Source organism: Macaca thibetana, chromosome 19, assembly GCF_024542745.1.
Source record: "Macaca thibetana thibetana isolate TM-01 chromosome 19, ASM2454274v1, whole genome shotgun sequence".
NCBI lineage: Eukaryota > Metazoa > Chordata > Mammalia > Primates > Cercopithecidae > Macaca > Macaca thibetana.
Window position 1 is genome coordinate 40,129,606 of NC_065596.1, and position 19,918 is coordinate 40,149,523.

Genomic DNA, 19,918 nt, shown 5'->3' on the forward strand with positions numbered 1-19,918 from the left:
TTGGCCATGCTCAGTGGCTCACGCCTGTAATCCCACCACTTTGGGAGGCTGAGGCAGGAGGATCGCATGAGCCCAGGGTTCGAGACCAGCGTGGGCAACATGGCAAAACCGCATCTGTAAAATAAAAATTTAAAGAAGAATTATTTCTAGAGCTGACATAAGAATGAACCCCACCCATTTCCCTGTTAGCCCTGTCTTCAATAGTATATTCCTCCTTCCCCTGCTCCCACCTGCAGGAAGTGCACCTTTGACATGTTCAACTTCCTGGCCTCCCAGCACCGGGTGCTCCCTGAGGGGGCCACCTGTGACGAGGAAGAGGATGAGGTGCAGCTCAGGTCAACCAGGTATGGAGTGTGAGCTGGGGGGCAGGTGGTGGTCTGGAAGGGTCTTAGAGAGTGAGCACGGGTGAGAGAGGTCTTTCTGAGCACCAGCCTGGGTGACCCTGCTGTCCCTCACCAGACGTGCCACCAGCCTGGAGCTGCCCATGGCCATGCGCTTTCGTCACCTTAAGAAGACGTCCAAAGAAGCTGTGGGTGTCTACAGGTGAGTGGGGTTGGGGGGGAGGATGCCCCTTGGGTGGATGGACAGGTGCACTGGGTAGGGGGTACTGCCTGGTTTCTGTCCCCCTGCCCCCTGAGTTCCCTGTTTGTCCTGCCCTGCAGATCAGCCATCCACGGGCGAGGCCTGTTCTGTAAGCGCAACATCGATGCAGGGGAGATGGTCATCGAGTACTCCGGCATCGTCATCCGCTCCGTGCTGACTGACAAGCGGGAGAAGTTCTACGATGGGAAGGTGGGCTCCCAGTGGCCGTGGGAAGACAGTGGGTGAAGCGAGCCTGTCCACAGGGACAGAGCATCTGATCTTCCCACCTCATCCCTGCAGGGCATCGGGTGCTATATGTTCCGCATGGATGACTTTGATGTAGTGGACGCCACGATGCATGGCAATGCCGCCCGCTTCATCAACCACTCTTGTGAGCCCAACTGCTTCTCTCGGGTCATCCACGTGGAGGGCCAGAAACACATTGTCATCTTCGCCCTGCGCCGCATCCTGCGTGGTGAGGAGCTCACCTACGACTACAAGTTCCCCATCGAGGATGCCAGCAACAAGCTGCCCTGCAACTGTGGCGCCAAGCGCTGCCGTCGGTTCCTTAACTGAGGCCGTGGTTGCCCACCACGACCCCTCACACCTCCTGCTGCCGTCGCTGCCATCTTGCCCCTAGCCTGGGGGCCCCCCAGCCCCTCCCAGAGCATCTCACCCCCATCCTCATGTTCAGGGTGGATGTGGGCATGCAGGCGACAAGGGCCCTGCCTCCACCCCTCCAGCCCACCCAGCAATCGCCCCCTTTCTGCCCTGGGGGCCCAGGATGTAGATATTGTACAAAGGTTTCTAAATCCCTTCTTTTCTATGCACTTTTTTATTTAAGAGGTGGGGTCCCAGGTGGGAACCCCCCCACAATAAAGTCTGTCAATGTTTGGAGAGGTGGTCTTCCCATTTGTAGGGTATGGGGGCAGGTAGGAACCCCACTTCTACACACCCACCCATCATAAGCCAAGGAAGTTCATCAGCCTCAACAGATAGGTGAGGCCATCATTGAGAATTAGAAGTCAGCCGTGGGGTCTGTTACGGCTTCAGAACAACACAGAACACAGCACGTGTCTGTAGCAGGGCTGTTGCCCAGAGGGGATTCTGGTGGCCCAGAGGTACCTGGGGTCAACCCTTCCACATGTGGCCCTGTTTGTATGTTAGATTAGGCCCTTCTAGGGCAAAGAGCAGTGAGGATAGCTGTTGGGTCTTTGCCTAATTAGGATTGTACTTCAAGAAGTACTTCAGTGCTAATTGTATACTGGGCTTAGTAGTCAACAAAGTTCTTTATTGAGTGTTAAGCCCAACAAACCCCAGATCAGCCAAGCTTGGACAGCACCCGCAATGCATCTGCCCGCCCTAGCTGGGCGAGGTGTGTGCCAAGCTGGCCCAGAGAGGCAGAGGGCTCCCTTGCTACCACCATCTCAATCAGAGCCCGCAGCGGTGAGCGACTCGGCCGCAGCGAATAGGCAAAGGTGGACCAGGCAGCAGGCAGCCCATATCTCGCGGCCAGGTGTCGAGTAGTGCCATGGGCCATGCCCCCACCTGGCCCAGGCTCAGGGTCCAGCAGTACAATCAGCTCTTCCAGCACCTCCAGCTCATCCAGGAGGCGAGACAGGGGCTGTGACCCCAGACCGGGCAGTTCTGGAAGAAAGGGGAAGGGTAAAGGGGAGGAAGGGTGGGCGACCAGTCCACCTTCCCCGCCCCGGGGCTCCTCCAAGACTAACCCCTGCTCAGAAGTGGAAGTAGAGAGGCCTTCCATGTGTCCCCTGTCTCCAGGGCGCCTGGGGAGGACAGATGCGAGGAGGAAGGGGCGTGGGTGTTGGGGACTCCGCAGACCAAGCCAGGATAGGGATAGGGGTCGGCTTTCTCCTTGGGCCGGCAGAGGTGCCAGAGCAGAATGAACAGGAGGATCGCTATCACCGCCAAGGTCAGGAGCAGGACCAGCACCAACAGCGGGAGGAAAGTCGGCAAGGCCTGCTGAGGGATGGGCTCAGGGGTCCTCCAGGCAATGGAACTTGCTGGTGAGCTGCGCTCCTGGGAGCTAGGGCCGCCTGGGTTTCCAGTTGTGAGGGGGCAGGGCCCCTTGGCAGGGACCGGCCTCTGGGGATAAGGGGTTGGAGTAAAGCTGGAGGCCACACTCCACTCCTGCCCGCTCCCAAACTTTCCATCTTTATACCCTTTAATGGGGCCACATCCCATCTGACATGGTACCTGATAAGGTAGTTGGGCCCCGCAAGGCCCAACTACCTTAACCTAGGAGCTCCCGACCCCTGCAGGCCAGTCACCTCCCGAAACCACGGCCCCACCCCTTACGTGGGGCTACGCCCTTTCCCTACATCTAGGCCCCCCACCTCCGGCACGCCCTTGCCCGGCCGGGAGTCCCATCCGCACCTCTCTGCAGCGCCTCAGAGTTCTGCCCCCGCCCGCGGCGGGAGTAGGGGTCACGGCTCCGCCGCCGCAGGGGCTACATAGCTCCGCACCGTCGGGGTTGCACTGCCCAGAAGAACACTCTCGGAACGGGAGCGTTACGAAATCGCCGTGGTCATTGAGCCCGCAGTTTTCCCGGAACTCATAGTCTAGCGGGACAGCTGCTCTCCAGCGCGGCCGTCTAGCCCGCCCCTGCTCAGCAACGCCCTCTCCCCTCGCCCTATCCCAGCGTGCCCCGCCCCTCCAGGACGCTCCCAGCCTATCAGCGTGCGCTCCGCTCCTGTCACTTTTCTCCGGGCTCGCCTTTTCATTCCCCGCCTGCTCGGCTCCGAGCTCCGCCCACTCCCGGTTTATCTACATAAAGCCCACCCTTTCCACCGCGCCCCTATCCCGCCTCTCCAGTCATATCCCTTCGCTGTTGCCTTGCGGTAGCCCGCACTATCTGCACAGGCTCTGCCTGCCATCCCTGTGTGATCTACATAAGGCCCACCGCTTAGACCCCTAAGCAAGACTCTCTGGCCCGTAGCCCACAGACCTCACGCCTTCCCCGCTCCCTATCACCTGCAAACTCCCAAGCAAGGCTGGGTCTCGGATTCTCACCCGGGCAGGGGGGCGGCCCGAAGCGATGCAGGCAGCTGCTGCAGCACTTGTTGTCTGGGTTCCAGTATTCAAGGCGGCCGCAGTACTGGGAGGCTTCCGGCAGTGACGCCAGAGCCAGAAGCAGCAAGGCCGTCAGGAGGCATCGTCCAGGCCCCATCTGGGGGGCCGTGATAGCGGGACCTCCAAACACAGAGCCTCTGCCACACTTTCCGGGGAAACCGAGCAGAAGAAAGGACGCGATGATGTCGGGGAACAGAATTCCCACGCCTCTTCGGAAGCCGGGAATCTACCCTCGAGTCCCCATCCCCCAACTGAGCCGGTTATCAGAGAAGCCCACAAAGCCAAAAGGGGACTAAGAGAGAGCACTGCGGATCTAGATTGCAAGAATGCATATCCCACCTCTGCCATTTCCTCACCCACCCACCTTCCCTTTTCCATCCCTAAAATGAGACAATAATAGCAGCTGTCTCATAGGGTTATTGTGGAGAATTAGAACCGTTATTAGAAGTAAAGCAGGGGCTGGGTGCGGTGGCTCATGCCTGTAATCCCAACACTTCGGGAGGCCAAGACAGGAGGACCACTTGAGCCCAGGAGTTCGAGAGATCAGCCTGGACAACAAAATGAAACCCCGTCTCTTAAAAAAAAAAAAAAAAAAAAAAAAAAGCAAAGCACTTTGCCAAGTGCAGTGGCTCACATATGTAGTCCCTGCTACTAGGGAGGCCAAGGTGGGAGGATTGCTTGAGCCACAAATTATAGACCAGCCTGGGCAATACAGTAAGACCTCATCTCTAAAAACAAAACCAAAAAAACTGGCTGCCGGGCGCAGTGGCTCACGCCTGTAATCCCAACACTTTGGGAGGCCAAGGTGGGTGGATCACCTGAAGTCAGTAGTTCAAAACCAGCTTGGCCTACATGGTGAAACGCTGTTTCTATTAAAAATACAAAATTAGCTGGGCGTGATAGCGCATGCCTGTAAATTCCAGCTACTTGGGAGGCTGAGGCAGGAGAATTGCTTGAATCTGGGAGGTGGAGGCTGCAGTGAGCTGAAATCGTGCCATTGCACTCCAGCCTGGGCAACAAGAGTGAAACTCTTTTTTTTTTTTTTTTGAGATGGAGTCTCCCTCTGTCGCCCAGGCTGGAGAGCAGTGGCCGGATCTCAGCTCACTGCAAGCTCTACCTCCCGGGTTCATGCCATTCTCCTGCCTCAGCCTCCTGAGTAGCTGGAACTACAGGCGCCCGCCACCTCGCCTGGCTAGTTTTATGTATTTTTTAGTAGAGACGGGGTTTCACTATGTTAGCCAGGATGGTCTCGGCCTCCCAAAGTGCTGGGATTACAGGCTTGAGCCACTGAGCCCGGCCAAGAGTGAAACTCTTTAAAAAAAACAAAACAAACAAGCTAAAGTGCTGGAAATAGCACCTCACATATAGTAAACTCAATGTTTAAGTGTAAGGCATTACTCACTCCCATCTCAATTTGGCAGGGACGGAGGAGACAGCCCTGTACTGACTGAGACCACCTCCCAGCACCTCACCTCACCTCACCTTCCAATCCTCATCTCCTTGGGGCTAGGACTCCTCCCACCTGCCACAACCAGGTCTCTCCCCCTTGAATAAGCCTCAGATGGAGGTGCTAAGGTTTTCAGCACAAAGGTGTCCCCACCCTACCAGTACCGTTAGGGTCCTGGGTCCCAAGCTGCCCGTGCCAAGTTCCTCAGCTGAAGTTGTGGCCGGGACCCAGTCTTGTTTCCCCTTTTCGTCACATGTGTGGGTGGAGGGAAATGCCAAACCACAGCAAAAGCAAGTTGATACCGAAGCAAAACACAGAGCTTTATCAAGACAAGGGTGGTAGAAGAAAGTCTCCATGCTGAACAGATTACATTATGGAGCCCAGGAGCCTGGGAAAGATGGGCCAGGAGAGTGAAGGGGGCTTTGAGGAGAGGTCCTGCCAGAAATATTTGTCCCTGTCCGGGGTGAAGGGTAAGAGGGTAAGGGGGCCAGGGCCTCAGAAGCGGCCATGCCGGTGATCAGGGGAACGCCGACGGTTCCCCTCTCGGGGACAGTGGCTAGTATGGAACCTCGGGGGTGACCTGGGAATAGGAGTGTTGAGAGTTAGGTTAGAATGCTGAGGAGTGGTGCAGAGATCCTGCAGGCCTGCCTCTCTGCTCTGGGATGAGGCAGGAGGGTGCTGAAATAACTAGAGTTCTAAGACATGGCCTCAGTGGCCAGCATCGGGGTACTCAGTGGCCAGTATCAGGCCAGGCTAGTCGTGGATTAGGGGTTCAGGCTGGTTTGGGGATTGGGACTTAGGTACTGGTCTCCAGATGGGGCTCAGAACTACTCTTAGGGTGTAAGAGTCTTGGGAATGACCAGGCGCGGTGGCTCACGCCTGTAATCCCCACACTTTGGGAGGCCAAGATGGGTGGATTACCTGAGGTCAGGAGTTCGACACCAGCCTGGCCAACATGGTGAAACCCCGTCTCTACTAAAAATACAAAAATTAGCCAGGCGTGGTGGTGGGCACCTGTAATCCCAGCTACTTGGAAGGCTGAGAAAGGGGAATTGCTTGAACCTGGGAGGCAGAGGTTGCAGTGAGCCGAGACCGTGCCTTTGCACTCCAGCCTAGGGAAGAAGAGCAAAACTCCGTCTCAAAAAAAAAAAAAAAGGCCGGGCGCGGTGGCTCAAGCCTGTAATCCCAGCACTTTGGGAGGCCGAGATGGGCGGATCACAAGGTCAGGAGATCGAGACCATCCTGGCTAACATGGTGAAACCCCGTCTCTACTAAAAATACAAAAAACTAGCCGGGCGAGGTGGCGGGCGCCTGTAGTCCCAGCTACTCGGGAGGCTGAGGCAGGAGAATGGCGTAAACCCGGGAAGCGGAGCTTGCAGTGAGCTGAGATCCGGCCACTGCACTCCAGCCTGGGCGACAGAGCGAGACTCCGTCTCAAAAAAAAAAAAAAAAAAAAGAGTCAGCCAGGAGTGGTGGCTCACACCTGTAATCCCAGCACTTTGGGAGAGTGAGGCAGGTGGATCACGAGGTTAGGAGTTCAGACCAGCCTGGCCATGATGGTGAAACCCCGTCTCTACTAAAAATACAAAAATTAGACGGGCATGGTGGCAGGCACCTGTAATCCCAGCTACTTGGGAGGCTGAGGCAGAGAATTGCTTGAACCTGGGAGGCAGAGGTTGCAGTGAGCCAAGATCATGCCACTGCACTCCAGGCCGGGCGACAGAGCGAGTCTCCATCTCAAAAAAAAAAAAAAAAAAAAAAGAGTCTTGGGAACGTTGTTACTAGGGCTTAGGGTCAGGCTCATCTGAGGATATAGGGGCCTTAGGACATGAGGAGACATAGCAGGCTGGTCCTGAGGTACCTGCGCCTGGGTCCCCGCCCATAGAGCTGCCTCCGGAGGTTCTGGGAAATGGGCCGCAGATGCATGAAGTTGCAGAAGCCACCTCGGGTACATTCCCTGCGTAGAGAGATGGAGGAGGCCATTGTCACTGACAGTCCCTACCACACATTCGAAGTCTGGGATTCCAAGTGCCCATCCCACCCTTGAACTACCATACCCCATCTCATACTGGCGACAGCATGACTCCCGAAAGTCAGTGACAGGAGACAGTTCAGCGTGCACAGCCTGCCCATTGAACCAGCGGTTATTGAGTTCAGCCACGGCCCGCTCTGCATCCTCTTCCCGCCGGAACTGCAGGAAACGTCAGTCGGGGTCAGCAGGAGAACTCAGAGATCTTCAGGGTACTCATTAGCAGCTCTGGGGCTGGACTGGATTTAGTGATGAACTTCAAGCTGAGAGCCTTCAGTGGTCACCATCAGGCATTGAAATGCCTCCATCTCTGGGCCCTAAGTGGGGGACAGCAAGCACCTTGACATAGACGTTGCCCACGAGGTGGTCCCCAAGGTCGTCGCACATATTCATCTCTTCAATCTCCCCATACTTCTCCTGCAATTCTGTGAACACCTCCTGTGGAAGACGGAGAGGAACTCAGCTGAGCTCCCACAAGAAACCCAACCTACCCCTGCCAACCCTCACCTCGAAGAAGCTATCATAGTGCTCCTGCACCTCCACGTCGCTCACATGACCTGGGGGAGGGGGGTAGGGTGGAATCAGGGCGTAGCCTACTGAGGACTATTCACCTTGCCCCCAGGTCTGGTCCCTTACTCACAGTGTGATCCGTCTGCAGTTTGGGCTGTATTCTGTGGATTCCGGTACAGGTTGAGCAACACTATGGTCTGCACAGAATTTAAAAGGGGCGGGGCCTGAGCTCAGAGGGCAGGGCTGCATGCAAAGAGAGTGAGGCATGAAGGTTGGGGGTGGAACCTTGCACCCCAGCCTAAGCATGGTGAGTGCATCGGCGATCCTTTTCCCCTAAGAAACCAGAAACGGGATGGAGGGGACTGACAAGGACGAACAGCCGCGGTGTGTAGGGTGTACGCAGGGGGGCGCGACCAAGTTCCCAGGAGACGGGCAGGAAGACTGGTGGGAGGAGCCTGCAGAAAGGTCCAATCAGAAAAAAAGCCGGGCGGTAGGGAGGGCCTCAGGAACTCGGAATAGGCGGGACATGGTGACTACGGCCCCAGAAGAGGAAGGGCCAAGGAGGCGTTAACTCCAGAAGCTCCGTGCCGGGTCTCACCTGGCTGAATGTCGGCTTGTTGTGAAGCCGGGAGCACCGGTCTCCGTGCCGGCAGGCCCCGATCTTAAAGTAAAAAGAGCAGTTAACCCTGGAAGAGGTGCAAAGACAGAGGTGAACCGAGGGCTGGGGAGGCGGGACACCCCAGAAACACCGCCCCACCACCCAGGACCCCAGTACCCCGGCCTCGACCCCCCGAGAGTCCACTCCCAGCGCCCGTTCTCACTTGTCCTTCTCAGTTCCGAATATCGAAGCTAAATATTCACCCATTTTTACCCAAGCCCTCCAGTTCTGGCTGCTCTTACATCACTTCCGTTGCTTAGGAGCGCTGGGAAGTGTAGTTCGTTGCTCCCTCCAGGCGCTTACCAAGCTCTCGGAAACGCCCCAGGGCGCTTGCGCGTGGGAGACGCGCGACTCCCCGGCAGGAATTCTCTCAACGACGCATGCGTGCAGTGTTGCCTCGCCCAAAGAAGACTACAATCTCCAGGGAAACCTGGGGCATCTCGCGCATACGTCCGTAACTGAAAGTGGCTAAGGCATCCCAGCCGGAGGAAGTGAGCTCTCCCGGTAAGTTGGGGGTCGTTTCGCCCACCCTAGTAAATATAAAGAGCTCTTTAATCCAGCCAGCTTGCTAGTGGGGGCGGGGATGCTCTGCTTTTAGCAAACCCACCTTTACATTTATCTCTGATTTGTTGTAATAGGGGCGTGGTTGTTCGTGATCCTTGCATCTGTTACTTAGGGTCAAGGCTTGGGTCTTGCCCCGCAGACCCTTGGGACGACCCGGCCCCAGCGCAGCTATGAACCTGGAGCGAGTGTCCAATGAGGAGAAGTTGAACCTGTGCCGGAAGTACTACCTGGGTAAGGGCAGATCACTAGGGTCCCAGGAAAAGAGAGGGGACTGGACTAGAGCACCCGAGGGAAGAGGGCCTCGGGGCCTGGATTCGTGAGTCTAAGAGATGAAGCACCTGTGAACGCCAACTCCTGGATTTGAGCGGGGAGGGCCTGGGTCCTGAGGAATGAGGAAGCTGGGGCGTCAGTTTCTGGATCCCAAGAGAGGAGGGGGATTGAGGGCCTGGACTCTTGGGTCCAGCGAAAGAGATGGTTGAGGAATCAGATTGCTGGATCCCAAAGAGGAGGCAGATTCCTGAGTCCCTGACAGCAGAAATCTCCATTTGAACTTGAGTGTGGGAGAGTTTCTTCCAAATAGATCTGGGTGGGAGTTGGAGATCTTCATTGCCTTATGAGGTTTTAGGGTTTGTGTGTTTTTTTTTTTCTTTCTCCCTAGGTGGGTTTGCTTTCCTGCCTTTTCTCTGGTTGGTCAACATCTTCTGGTTCTTCCGAGAGGCCTTCCTTGTCCCAGCCTACACAGAACAGAGCCAAATCAAAGGCTGTGAGTCCAGAGTACAGAGGAGGGAGGCCAGTGGCTGGGGAGAGGGGGAAGCGGGGGAGTCTTGGTGGGAAGGGACAATGGAGGATCCAGAATTTTGGGGCTCTGGGTGAGAAGGGAAGGCTGGTCTAGGGAAGTCTGGAGAGCAGCAGGAGGCCAACCCTTCCCACTTCTGTTTCCCATGACAGATGTCTGGCGCTCAGCTGTGGGCTTCCTCTTCTGGGTGATAGTGCTCACCTCCTGGATCACCATCTTCCAGATCTACCGGCCCCGCTGGGGTGCCCTTGGGGACTACCTCTCCTTCACCATACCTCTGGGCACCCCCTGACAACTTCTGCACAGACTGGAACCCTGCTCATTCTCCCAGGACAGGCTCCTTAGAGCAGAGGAGCCTGTCCTGGGAGCCCCTTCTCAAACTCCTAAGACTTGTTTTCATCTCCCCTGTTCTCTGCTGACATCACCCAATAAAGGACCCTAACTTTCGATACTGACTTCCTGGGATCTTTTAGAAGTTGAGGCATAAATGATTATTAACATTTAAAAACATTTGTTGAGTGCTTTGTGCCAGGCTTAGTATTTAGACATGATGTACATTTTTTACAGTAAATACTACTCATAATCTTCTGAACTAGGAACTTTCCTGCGCAGGAAACTATTAGATGAGGAACTAAGAAAGGAATAGTGCTTCCGTTGCTTTTTTTTTTTTTTTTTTTTTTTTTGAGACAGTCTTGCTCTGTTGCCCAGGCTGGAATGCAGTGGTACAATTGGTCTAGTGCTTCCATTTCTAGGGGCTGTTACCCTGTACTGGTAGTCGTGAATTCAAAAACATAACTTTCCTACTGTGGGCTTCAGTATTCTCATCAGAAGTGTAGATCACAATGCTACCTCCTAGGATTTATTTGGACCAAGATGTGTGATAAATCCAAGATTCCCGTTTTCTGAAGGAAGTGTTGTCGGCAAAAATAAAAATAGTCAAGAGCTTTCTCAGAGAGTCCTTCCTTGACCATCCATCTTATTTAAAATTCAATCACCACCTTGATATTCCTATGTCCGTTTAAGGCTACACTTTTTTTGTGGGTTTTTTTTTTTTTTTTTTTTTTTTTTTTGGTGGGGGGCTGGGGATTTGTTGTTGTCTGTTTTTCGAGATGGAGTCTTGCTCTGTCACTCAGGCTGGAGTGCAGAAGTGCGATCTCAGCTCACTGCAACCTACGCCTCCCGGGTTCAAGCGATTCTCCTGCCTCAGCCTCTGGAGTAGCTGGAATTACAGGGGCATGCCATCAGTCCCGGCTAATTTTTGTATTTTTGGTAGAGACAGGGTTTCACCATGTTGGCCAGGCTGGTCTCGAACTCCTGGTCGCAGGTGATCTGCCCACCTTGGCCTCCCAAAGGGCTGATACTTACAGGTGTGGGCCACCATGCCCTGCCCAGACTATATTCTTTCTCCTATTACATTTCACTTAGAATGTTTTACTTGTTTACTGTTTATCTTCCATCCTTTAAAAGATAAGCCCTATTAGGGCAGGGATTTTTGTCTGTTCTGTTCCTCAAGGTGTCCCCAATGCCTAGAAGAGTGCCCGGTATACTAATAAATATTTGCAAAATGAATGAAGTTGTACCTGCAAAGAGATTAACTGGTACCTGTCACCTAGAGAGTGCTCAGTGAAAGGGAACCCAACGTTATTTTACATTAGTCTTCCTCTTAGGGATGAAGGGACTCTAACGGTTGGTTAAATATGGTAAAGAGCTAAATTGGTGTTGCTCAACCCTTCTAACACTACAAGTCCCGGGAAGCCTCGCGATGCCCTAATCCTTTGTTTCCCACTGTGCCCCGCGCGGCGCAGGCGCTGTTACTCCGGGTGGGTCTGGGAACCTGGAACTACACCTCCCAGGAAGCTTGGTGGTCGATGGTTTGTTTCCGGAAGCAAAGCCCCAGGAGGGTGGGACCTAAAGCTGGGAGACTACGGAGGCAGCTCTCAATTGGTCAGGATGTAAGATTGACGACTGCATTAACTAATAGGAGCAAGCTGCTGCCGAAGGGGCCCGCCCACAGAAGGGTGGTGGCCATGGTCCAGGCTGAACACAACCAAAGGCGGAGGAGCTGTGGCCCACGAAGCTCATCTTTGAACTGTCCCCGCCCGCCTCCCGCCTTGATTTGTGACCCTAGGCCCTTTGGGGCGCCTCTGACCCAGCTAGCCAGATCCTGGACCCAAACCATGTTCCCCGTGAAGGTGAAAGTGGAGAAATCAGGTGAGGACCCTGACGTCGGGGGCCTGTCGGGACCATCGGGTTGACAGGGTGTGGAGTCCCGGTAGAAGGGAGTATCGCGGAAAGGGGACTGCACGACTTTTCCCTGCAGCCCACCTGACAATCGCTGTATCAGGCAGCGAGAGTTGGCTGCCACCTTCACACCCTCCCGGTCTGCGCTTGAAGTCGCTTTGAGATTGAATGGTGGTGGCTCAGGCAGTGCGGTGCGTGGTAAGATATGGGGAATCCTGAGCCGGTAACTCTGAGAAGGGCCCTTTTCTCTTTTTTTTTAATCTAAATTTTTTAAATATTTAAGTAGAGACGGAGTATCGCTATATTGCCCAGGCTGGTCTCGAACTCCTGACCTCAAGTGATCCTCCCGCCTTAGCTTCCTAAAGTGCTGAGATTACAGGCGTGAGCCCCCGCGCCCGGCCGAGAAGTTCTCTTTTCTTGGCTTCCCCTCAGTTTCCCCATTTCCAGCAGTGATCAGTCACACATACTTGCTGTGAGCCTGAAGTACAGGCACTCTTAATCCTCACAGTCACTATATTCCAGTAATCCTAGGAAATAGGAATTGTGGTCATTGGGGAAACTGAAACTTAGATCATTTTGGGTTGGGGCAGAGCTGACCGGATCGCAGGCCTGGCATGGTAAGGGCAGTGGGAGGGGTGCAGAATTTAGACAGAAAGATAATAGTAAAATGATGTAGGATGTCCCATGGCAAAAGTGTTATCAAAACAAAGTGGCAGGCCAGGTGCGGTGGCTCACGCCTGTAATCCCAACACTTTGGGAGGCCGAGGCCGGCAGATCACTTGAGGTCAGGAGTTTGAGACCAGCCTGGGCAACATGGCAAAACCCTGTCTCTATAAAAAATACAAAAAAAAAAAAAAAAAAAAAAAAAAAGAAAGAAAGAAAGAAAATTAGCCAGGTGTGGTGGCACGAGCCTCTAGTCCCAGCTACTCAGGAGGCTGAGGCAGGAAGATCGCTGGAGCCGGGGAGGTAGAGGTTGCAGTGAGCTGAGATCACACCACTGCACTCCAGCCTGGGTGATAGATTGAGACCCTGAAAAAACAAACAAGCAAACAAAGAAAAAACCAAAAAACGAAGGGAGAGAGAGAGAGAGAGAGAAAGAAAGAAAAGGGAGGGAGGGAAGGAAGGAAGAATAAAGGAAGGAAAAAGGAAAGGAAAGGAAAAGGAAAGGAGAAAGAAACAAAAGGAAGGAAGGAAAGAAAGAAAAAGAAAGAAAGAAGAAAAGAAAAGAAAAAAAAAGAAAGAAAAGTGAAGTGGGTCTGACCACAAATGATGGTGAGGGAAGGTATACATCTCTTAGTACCAGGCTGAGGAGTGCAGACTCCACCCCTGGGTGCTGTAGAGTCATGGAAGGTTCCAATGGAAGGTTCCAAGCAGGGGAAGATCAGGGTCAGGTTTGTTATTTTTCTGGAAGATTCCCCTGGCTGCCTTGTGGAGGGTGGATCAGAAGGGGACACTGAGGTGGGAGCCCAGGGGGAGCAAAGGTCTGGACCAGCATGGGTAGAGTGGAGAGGAGGTAGGTGGGAGAGACACTAGGGAGGCCTAGTGGACAGGTCATGGGATTGCTGGGCTGGGGTAGGGGAGAGAGAGGGGTATTCATGGTGAGGTACAGGGAGGAACTAGGGGACAGTGAGGCGACCCTTGAGAGGGAGGCTTCAGGTCCAAGTCGGGGGTTCAGGAGAGAAGCTGGGCCTGGGGAGAGATCCGTACCCTCTGCATCCGCCCAAGGCTTTGCTGCAATCTCAGCTACTCCCTTCCCCACCCTCACTCTGTCTTTCCTCTGAGCTATGTTTGAATCCCTGTGTCTCCTGACCTTCTCAGGAAGTCCCTGGACTGGTCAGGCAAGTTCCCAGGTGTCCCCTCCTGGCTCTGAGCACTAAAGCCAGAGCTCCCACCAGTCAGAAAGGCAGAGCAAACACCTCTCAAAGGTAGGACAGCATAACATCATCACTCCCTCAAGTTCTGTGATGATGGGAGGCAGCCACAGGCTCACTGGGCAGGAGGGTGGGCCTAGATCTCATTTCCTGAGGGGAAAAAAAAAGTCCAAACAGGATGTTTTAGGTGAAATCTCCCGATTTTGGCCGGGCATGGTGGCTCATGCCTATAATCCCAGCACTTTGGGAGGCTGAGGTGGGTGGATCATGAGGTCAGGAGTTTGAGACCAACCTGGTTAATATGGTGAAACCCTGTCTGTACTAAAAATACAAATATTAGTTGGGCATGGTGGCACACGCCTATAGTCCCAGCTGCTTGAGAGGCTGAGGCAGGAGAATCACTTGTACTCGGGAGGCAGAGGTGGCAGTGAGCCGAGATCACGCCACTGCACTCCAACCTGGGCAACAGAGCAAGACTCTGTCTCAAAAGAAAAGAAATCTCCCAATTTTTAAATGTCAGCTCATTCAGATTGAATTCAGATTTAAAATTATACCACTGTTGGCCGGGTGTGGTGGCTCACGCCTGTAATCCCAGCACTTTGGGAGGTCGAGGCCAGCGGATCACTTAGGTCAGGAGTTCGAGACCAGCCTGGTCAACATGGTAAGACCCCATCTCTACTAAAAATACAAAAATTAGCCAGGCATGGTGGTGGGGTCCTGTAATCCCAGCTACTTGGGAGGCTGAGGCAGGAGAATCGCTTGAACCTAGGAGGTGGAGGTTGCAGTGAGCCAAGATTATGCCACTGCATTCCAGCCTGGGTGACAGAGCAAGACTCCGTCTCACAAAACATAAATACATTAATTAATTAAAATAAAATTATACCACTGCCTCAACCAGATTCTGCACTCAGGTTGAGCCTCTGTCTCATAACTTCAGCTTTGGAACCAGACAGCCTGGGTTCAAATAATCAGCTCTGCAATTTCTTTGCTGTGTGCCTTTGAGCATGTGGCCTAACATCTCTGTGCCTCAGTTTCATTCTTTTTATTTATTTATTTATTTTATTTATTTTATTTTTTATTTTTTATTTTTTTTTTGAGACGGAGTCTCGCTCTGTCACCCAGGCTGGAGTGCAGTGGCCGGATCTCAGCTCACTGCAAGCTCCGCCTCCCGGGTTCACGCCATTCTCCGGCCTCAGCCTCCCGAGTAGCTGGGACTACAGGCGCCCGCCACCTCGCCCGGCTAGTTTTTTGTATTTCTTAATAGAGACGGGGTTACACCGTGTTAGCCAGGATGGTCTCGATCTCCTGACCTCGTGATCCGCCCGTCTCCGCCTCCCAAAGTGCTGGGATTACAGGCTTGAGCCACCGCGCCCGGCCTCATTCTTTTTAAAATACGAATAAAAATAATATCTATCTGAGCCAGGCTCTATGGCACGTGCTTATAGCCCCAGCTATTTGGGAGGCTGAGACAGCAGGATCACTTGAGCCCAGGAGTTCAAAACCAGTCTGGACAACATCATGAGATCCTTTCTCAAGGAAAAAAAATCACATCTACCCCTAAGAGTTATTGTGATAATTCAGTGAGTTATCATGTATAATACATAGGTATTTAAACCTTGCCACTGGGACAGGCACAGTGGCCCACACCGGTAATCCCAGCACTTTGGGAAGCCGAGATGGCTCACTGGAATCCAGGAGTTCAAGACCAGCCTGGTCAATATCGTGAGACTCCACCTCTATATAATTTTTTCTAATATATTTATATCATATTAAAACACATTTTTTTAAAACCCAAAAGGCTCATAAGGTAAGGTGATTGGCTTTGCCTCCTGTCACAGTGCGATTGGGCGGGACAGCTCTGGAACTCAGAGCTCTTGGCATCACTCCAGCCATCTCTGCCTGCTGCACCCTTTCAGGCTGCCTGGGCCTGGCTCTGAGATTGGCCAGGGCAGATGGCACGCATGCCCCTCCCTGACCCAGTCCGCTGTCCACTTAGCTGGGGCCTGGGAGCTGACTCCTGCTGGGTTCCCTCTTGCCCCAGAGCTGGAGATGGCCAAAGCCCGGAACCAACTGGATGCCGTCTTGCAGTGTCTGCTGGAGAAGAGTCACATGGACAGGTAGGCCAGCGTGGGGTCACAGGGCCAGGCACCCTGGCAGGTTGGGGCCTCTGATCTTGGGTGGATTGGGTGGGACCCCAGAGGCTGACTTGGGGAGGAAGGTGCTTAATGGAGAGGCTGCTCGGTGCCTTCCTTCTCTGGGGCCCTGGAACCCTGAGCTGAGAGATCGCTTCTGCCTCTAGGGAGCGTCTGGATGAGGAAGCTGGGAAAACGCCCTCAGACACCCATAATAAGTGAGTTTTTCTGATTGGATTTGGAGCTGAGAGTTTGTGGTTGGTAACTTCTTCCCTTACCCAAGCCCTGACCGCTCAGCCCAGCACTACCTCCATCAAAGTCCTGACCACTCCACCTGTACAAAGACCCTGCGGCAGGAGAAGCTTAGGTCCCCTCGCATTTGCCTCCTAGACCCCCACGGGTATGGGTGGGACAAAAGGCCCAAGAGGCAAGTGGGGTTCATGTGAGCATCTCAGGTTTGATACCAGTATCCCCAGGGTGCCCTCTGCAGGGTTTTGCACAGGCATTTGTCTGAGGGTCAACTGTCTTTCCCCACAGGGACTGCTCCATCGCAGCCACTGGCAAAAGGTAAGGTGGCAGGGTCCCAGCCAGCTGACTAGAGGCTCTCAGCTCCTACCCCAGTCCTGACACTCCCTCTCCCTACGCAGGCCATCTGCCCGCTTCCCCCACCAGCGGAGGAAGAAGAGGAGGGAGATGGATGACGGGCTGGCTGAGGGAGGGCCACAGCGATCCAGTGAGTAGACGGTGGCCCTAGAGGGTCGGCAAGGAGCTGAGGGCCTATGCGAGGATGCTCACACACCTCCCATCCCCACCCTCCCAGACACATATGTGATCAAGCTGTTCGACCGCAGCGTGGACTTGGCCCAGTTCAGCGAGAACACGCCACTGTACCCGATCTGCCGTGCCTGGATGCGAAACAGCCCCTCTGTGCGCGAACGCGAATGCTCTCCCAGCTCACCCCTGCCCCCGCTGCCTGAGGATGAGGAGGTGGGATGGGTAGTGGACCCCAGCCCAGCAGCCTGGTGCCAGGGCAGTGGGTGGATAGGCTTAAAGGATCCTGCCCCTAAGCTAGAGGGGTAGACAGACACAGGTCCCTCACATGAATCCTGGATCAGGCCAGGCACACAGATGTGCACCCTTAGGCTGGGGTGTGGATCGAGGTCCCTAGGGAAGACATACATAGCCACCTGGCCTGGGGGACAGGGAACAGGGTTACCCTGGGCAGTTAGATGTGGATCTCCAAGATCAGGGGTTCCCAAGAGCCGAGGGGCTAGACAAGGGTCCTTAGTACAGACAGAAGTGGCCACCAGGCCTTGAGGAGCAGATGGGCTGGGCAGGAACGGATGGGGGTCTATAAGCCATCTGGCCCAGGAGGGTAGACAAGGGTCCCCAGGACAGACATATAGGACCCTTCACGCTGTCAAAAATGGACAGAGATTCCTAGGTGGCACAGATGTGACCCCGTGGACAGGATTCCCTGAGGCAGGCAGACGTGACTCCCTGGGCTGACAGGTGTAGATGGAGTTTCTGGGCTGGATAGGAGAAGACAGGGGTCCCTGGGGCAGGCGGACTTGACCCCCTGGCTGGTTGAGGTGTCTGCCCTTCAGACATGCCTCCTGTCTGAGTCCCTTAGTGAGCCCCTCATGCCATTTGTTGCTGGGAAAGGCAGGAGGGATGAATGTGGATTCCCAGCCCCTCTGCTTTGACTCTCTTGGGCCTGGCTTGGGGCCCTTGTGTCCCCAGGGCTCAGAGGTCAACAACAGCAAGAGTCGTGATGTGTACAAGCTGCCGCCACCCACACCCCCCGGGCCACCTGGAGATGCCTGCAGATCCCGCATCCCATCCCCACTGCAGCCTGAGATGCAGGGCACCCCTGATGATGAGGTGAGTATGCCAGGCTGGCCCAGGGTTATGGGACACATGTGGTGGGGCTCAGGAATGTCTACTCAACCTGGCCTCTCTGTCCATGCAGCCCTCTGAGCCCGAGCCCTCACCCTCCACACTGATCTATCGCAACATGCAGCGCTGGAAACGCATCCGCCAGAGGTGAGCGTCCCCCAACCTGCTTGCCCCTCCTAGGGCCTTTTGCAACTGCTGAGTCTTCCCTCTGCCTCCCCAGGTGGAAGGAGGCCTCTCATCGGAACCAGCTTCGTTACTCAGAAAGCATGAAGATCCTACGAGAGATGTACGAACGACAGTGATGTTCCCAGGTCCCCCCACCCCAGTAAACATCCCCCAACTCCACACTGGTGTCTGCTCCGGTCCATCCTTCCTGGCCCAGACACAAAGCAGTTGGCAGAGCTCTAGCACATTTATTGGGAGAGTGAGCCTGGGAAAGAGTAAGGGAGTGGTGGCAGGGAGAAAGGCTATAGGGAATCAGAGCCGGTGCTCAGCTGGGTCTTGAAGGAGAAGAGGAGGAGGGTGAGAGGTGGGTTGCCGAGGATTATCTGGTTGAAGAAGACTTGGGGGTCAAGACAAAGGGACTTAGGGGGACGGGGTCTGGTTAGAGTTAGGGAGGGGGCCTAGGACATTCGTGCAGAGTCTGGGGAGGTTTGGGTGGGAGAGTCTGTACAGTTTGGGGTTGGGTGTTCTGGTTGGCCTGGGATAGGTGTCCAAGAATTAGGGTGGTCAGAAGAGGGTTCCAGAGTCTGGTGTGGCTGGCTGGGGTTTCACAGCAGAAAATGGGCTGGAGCGGGGCAGTTGTGGACTGTCTGGTCATAGGGGAAGGATCAGGTCTTGGGAACCACGCCTGGATGGTCTGGAGTGGGAAGTCTGTGCAGTCCAGGACATTTGGGAGGTGGGGGGATTGTGCCTGACAGGCCTGGGGTTGGGGGAGGGCTGTCTACACCATAATTTGGTGTCAAAATAGGGAAGGGATGGAAACGTAGTACCCAGATATCTTCGTAGAGGACTCAGAAGGAAGTAGAGAAGGGGCCTTAAGTGGGGCTATATGCCAAGAAAGTGGGTCGGTGGGGCTGAGACTGTTGGCTGAGGGTTAGGGTAGTGCTGGTAGGGTCTGGAAGCCGGCGAGGTGTCGGTGTGGGGTCCGAAAGCTGGAGGAGGTGTGAGAGCGAGGGTGTCAGTGTAAGGGTCTAGGTTATCAAGGCAGTGTCCAGGGTGGAGGTCAGGGCAGAATCCAGGAGTGGGTGAGAGGACAGTTCTTGGCGCGCTCGGGACATCTGGCTGGGCGGAGTCAGATCGGCTTCAATAGAGGGAGCCTGAGGACGCTCCCGGGGTGCGGGCGCGGCCCAGCCCCCTACTTGGCTGCGGCTGGCGGTGGGGCCTGGGTCGACGCTGGTGCGGCCTGGATGGACAGGACGCCCTCGGGGGACAGCGCAGACGTCACGGCAGCCGGATCCACGCCAGGCGGCAGGCGGTAGCGGCGGTGGAACTCGCGCGCGACGAATCCGTGCTCATCCTGGAGGGGAGGGAGGCTTGAGCGGCCCCGCCCCTCTGGCCCTGCTGCGCGCGTACTCGCTCCAACCCCGCCCCCGCCGCGGCTCACCGGGCGTTCCTCGTGGCGCGCGTGCACCTCCACGTGTTCGCCCACCACCTTGACAGCAATTTCCTCCGGCGAGAAGTGCTTCACGTCCAGCAGCACCGAGAAGTGGCCGGGGTCTGTCGGCACCTGCGCGCAGCGGGCGCGGGCGGGACTGTTACCCGGCCGGGCCAGGCTCGCGGGACCCACCCAGGGAGACCCCACCCCCGTCGGTTCCGTGCCGCGGCTCACTCTGGCCTCCGGAGCTGAGCAGTCCGCTTTCCTACTGGGAGTCACCCAGTACCTCTTCACCCTGAATAACGAGGATTCGCCCTCCCCCTGTAATATCTGGGGTTGTCCTCTTCCCTGCAGTGATAAGGCTCCCTTCCCCTGCAAGGTCAGGAACCTGTGCCCTCCCCTGGTGTCAGCGAATCCGAAGTCATCGTGCCCCCCAGGGCACTGATTCCCCAGCTCCCTCCTCAGAGCCCCGGGTCCCTTCTCCCCCAGTCCCACCAAA

General features: G+C 55.1%; 7 protein-coding genes across 19 annotated transcripts in view; 3 read left to right on the forward strand and 4 right to left on the reverse strand.

Moving 5' to 3' along the window:
• KMT2B (lysine methyltransferase 2B) overlaps positions 1-1,479 on the forward strand; it is a 21,160-nt gene extending 19,681 nt beyond the window's left edge. For all 4 annotated transcript variants that reach the window (XM_050768705.1, XM_050768706.1, XM_050768707.1 and 1 more), the window contains 4 exons: positions 237-344; positions 460-543; positions 663-792; positions 883-1,479. In XM_050768705.1, coding sequence (XP_050624662.1) covers positions 237-344; positions 460-543; positions 663-792; positions 883-1,158 — 598 coding nt within the window. In that variant the 3' untranslated portion in view covers positions 1,159-1,479. The remainder of the gene's footprint in view (positions 1-236; positions 345-459; positions 544-662; positions 793-882) is intronic.
• ATP4A (ATPase H+/K+ transporting subunit alpha) overlaps positions 1-7,771 on the reverse strand; it is a 186,682-nt gene extending 178,911 nt beyond the window's left edge. Inside the window, exon 1 of the mRNA XM_050768716.1 lies at positions 7,767-7,771. The gene's annotated coding sequence lies outside the window, so the exon portion shown is untranslated. The remainder of the gene's footprint in view (positions 1-7,766) is intronic.
• The window catches only part of PSENEN (presenilin enhancer, gamma-secretase subunit), a 20,521-nt gene extending 10,395 nt beyond the window's left edge, over positions 1-10,126 (forward strand). Inside the window, exons 2-5 of one of the 6 annotated variants that reach the window (XM_050768845.1) lie at positions 8,795-8,823; positions 8,958-9,114; positions 9,542-9,646; positions 9,832-10,126. In XM_050768845.1, coding sequence (XP_050624802.1) covers positions 9,054-9,114; positions 9,542-9,646; positions 9,832-9,971 — 306 coding nt within the window. In that variant the 5' untranslated portion in view covers positions 8,795-8,823; positions 8,958-9,053 and the 3' untranslated portion in view covers positions 9,972-10,126. Of the gene's footprint in view, positions 1-8,718; positions 8,853-8,957; positions 9,115-9,541; positions 9,647-9,831 lie in introns of those variants that run through there. The other 5 variants (XM_050768842.1, XM_050768843.1, XM_050768846.1 and 2 more) reach the window with 5 other exon arrangements.
• IGFLR1 (IGF like family receptor 1) overlaps positions 1,883-19,918 on the reverse strand; it is a 42,202-nt gene continuing 24,166 nt past the window's right edge. The window contains 5 exon segments of the mRNA XM_050768368.1: positions 1,883-2,229; positions 2,313-2,688; positions 2,980-3,164; positions 3,616-3,820; positions 5,287-5,328. Coding sequence (XP_050624325.1) covers positions 1,883-2,229; positions 2,313-2,688; positions 2,980-3,164; positions 3,616-3,772 — 1,065 coding nt within the window. The 5' untranslated portion in view covers positions 3,773-3,820; positions 5,287-5,328.
• The window catches only part of U2AF1L4 (U2 small nuclear RNA auxiliary factor 1 like 4), a 25,829-nt gene continuing 11,528 nt past the window's right edge, over positions 5,618-19,918 (reverse strand). The window contains exons 1-7 of one of the 5 annotated variants that reach the window (XM_050768830.1): positions 8,562-8,582; positions 8,260-8,347; positions 7,792-7,858; positions 7,659-7,708; positions 7,491-7,589; positions 7,180-7,313; positions 6,868-7,079 (exon numbers count right to left, since the gene is read on the reverse strand). In XM_050768830.1, coding sequence (XP_050624787.1) covers positions 6,944-7,079; positions 7,180-7,313; positions 7,491-7,589; positions 7,659-7,708; positions 7,792-7,858; positions 8,260-8,347; positions 8,562-8,563 — 576 coding nt within the window. In that variant the 5' untranslated portion in view covers positions 8,564-8,582 and the 3' untranslated portion in view covers positions 6,868-6,943. Of the gene's footprint in view, positions 5,703-6,867; positions 7,080-7,179; positions 7,314-7,490; positions 7,590-7,658; positions 7,709-7,791; positions 7,859-8,259; positions 8,348-8,482; positions 8,583-19,918 lie in introns of those variants that run through there. The other 4 variants (XM_050768829.1, XM_050768833.1, XM_050768831.1 and 1 more) reach the window with 4 other exon arrangements.
• Positions 11,498-18,169, forward strand: LIN37 (lin-37 DREAM MuvB core complex component). Its single transcript, XM_050768805.1, has 9 exons — positions 11,498-11,890; positions 15,833-15,908; positions 16,091-16,141; positions 16,461-16,490; positions 16,571-16,656; positions 16,744-16,910; positions 17,667-17,807; positions 17,896-17,969; positions 18,043-18,169. Exons 1-9 carry the CDS (start codon positions 11,548-11,550, stop codon positions 18,122-18,124), a joined length of 1,050 nt encoding a protein of 349 aa, XP_050624762.1. The 5' UTR covers positions 11,498-11,547; the 3' UTR covers positions 18,125-18,169.
• HSPB6 (heat shock protein family B (small) member 6) overlaps positions 18,713-19,918 on the reverse strand; it is a 92,259-nt gene continuing 91,053 nt past the window's right edge. The window contains exons 3-4 of the mRNA XM_050768837.1: positions 19,429-19,551; positions 18,713-19,341 (exon numbers count right to left, since the gene is read on the reverse strand). Of these exons, the coding sequence (XP_050624794.1) occupies positions 19,180-19,341; positions 19,429-19,551 (285 nt within the window). The 3' untranslated portion in view covers positions 18,713-19,179. The remainder of the gene's footprint in view (positions 19,342-19,428; positions 19,552-19,918) is intronic.

What these genes read in the sequence shown, in the direction of transcription:
- LIN37 (XM_050768805.1), top strand. Translation starts at nt 11,548, where the DNA reads ATGGTTTGTTTCCGGAAGCAAAGCCCCAGGAGGGTGGGACCTAAAGCT. An exon ending in CCCTCAGACACCCATAATAA is followed by an intron (nt 16,142 to 16,460) that starts GTGAGTTTTTCT and finishes CTTTCCCCACAG; the next exon opens with GGACTGCTCCATCGCAGCCA. An exon ending in CGCTGCCTGAGGATGAGGAG is followed by an intron (nt 16,911 to 17,666) that starts GTGGGATGGGTA and finishes TTGTGTCCCCAG; the next exon opens with GGCTCAGAGGTCAACAACAG.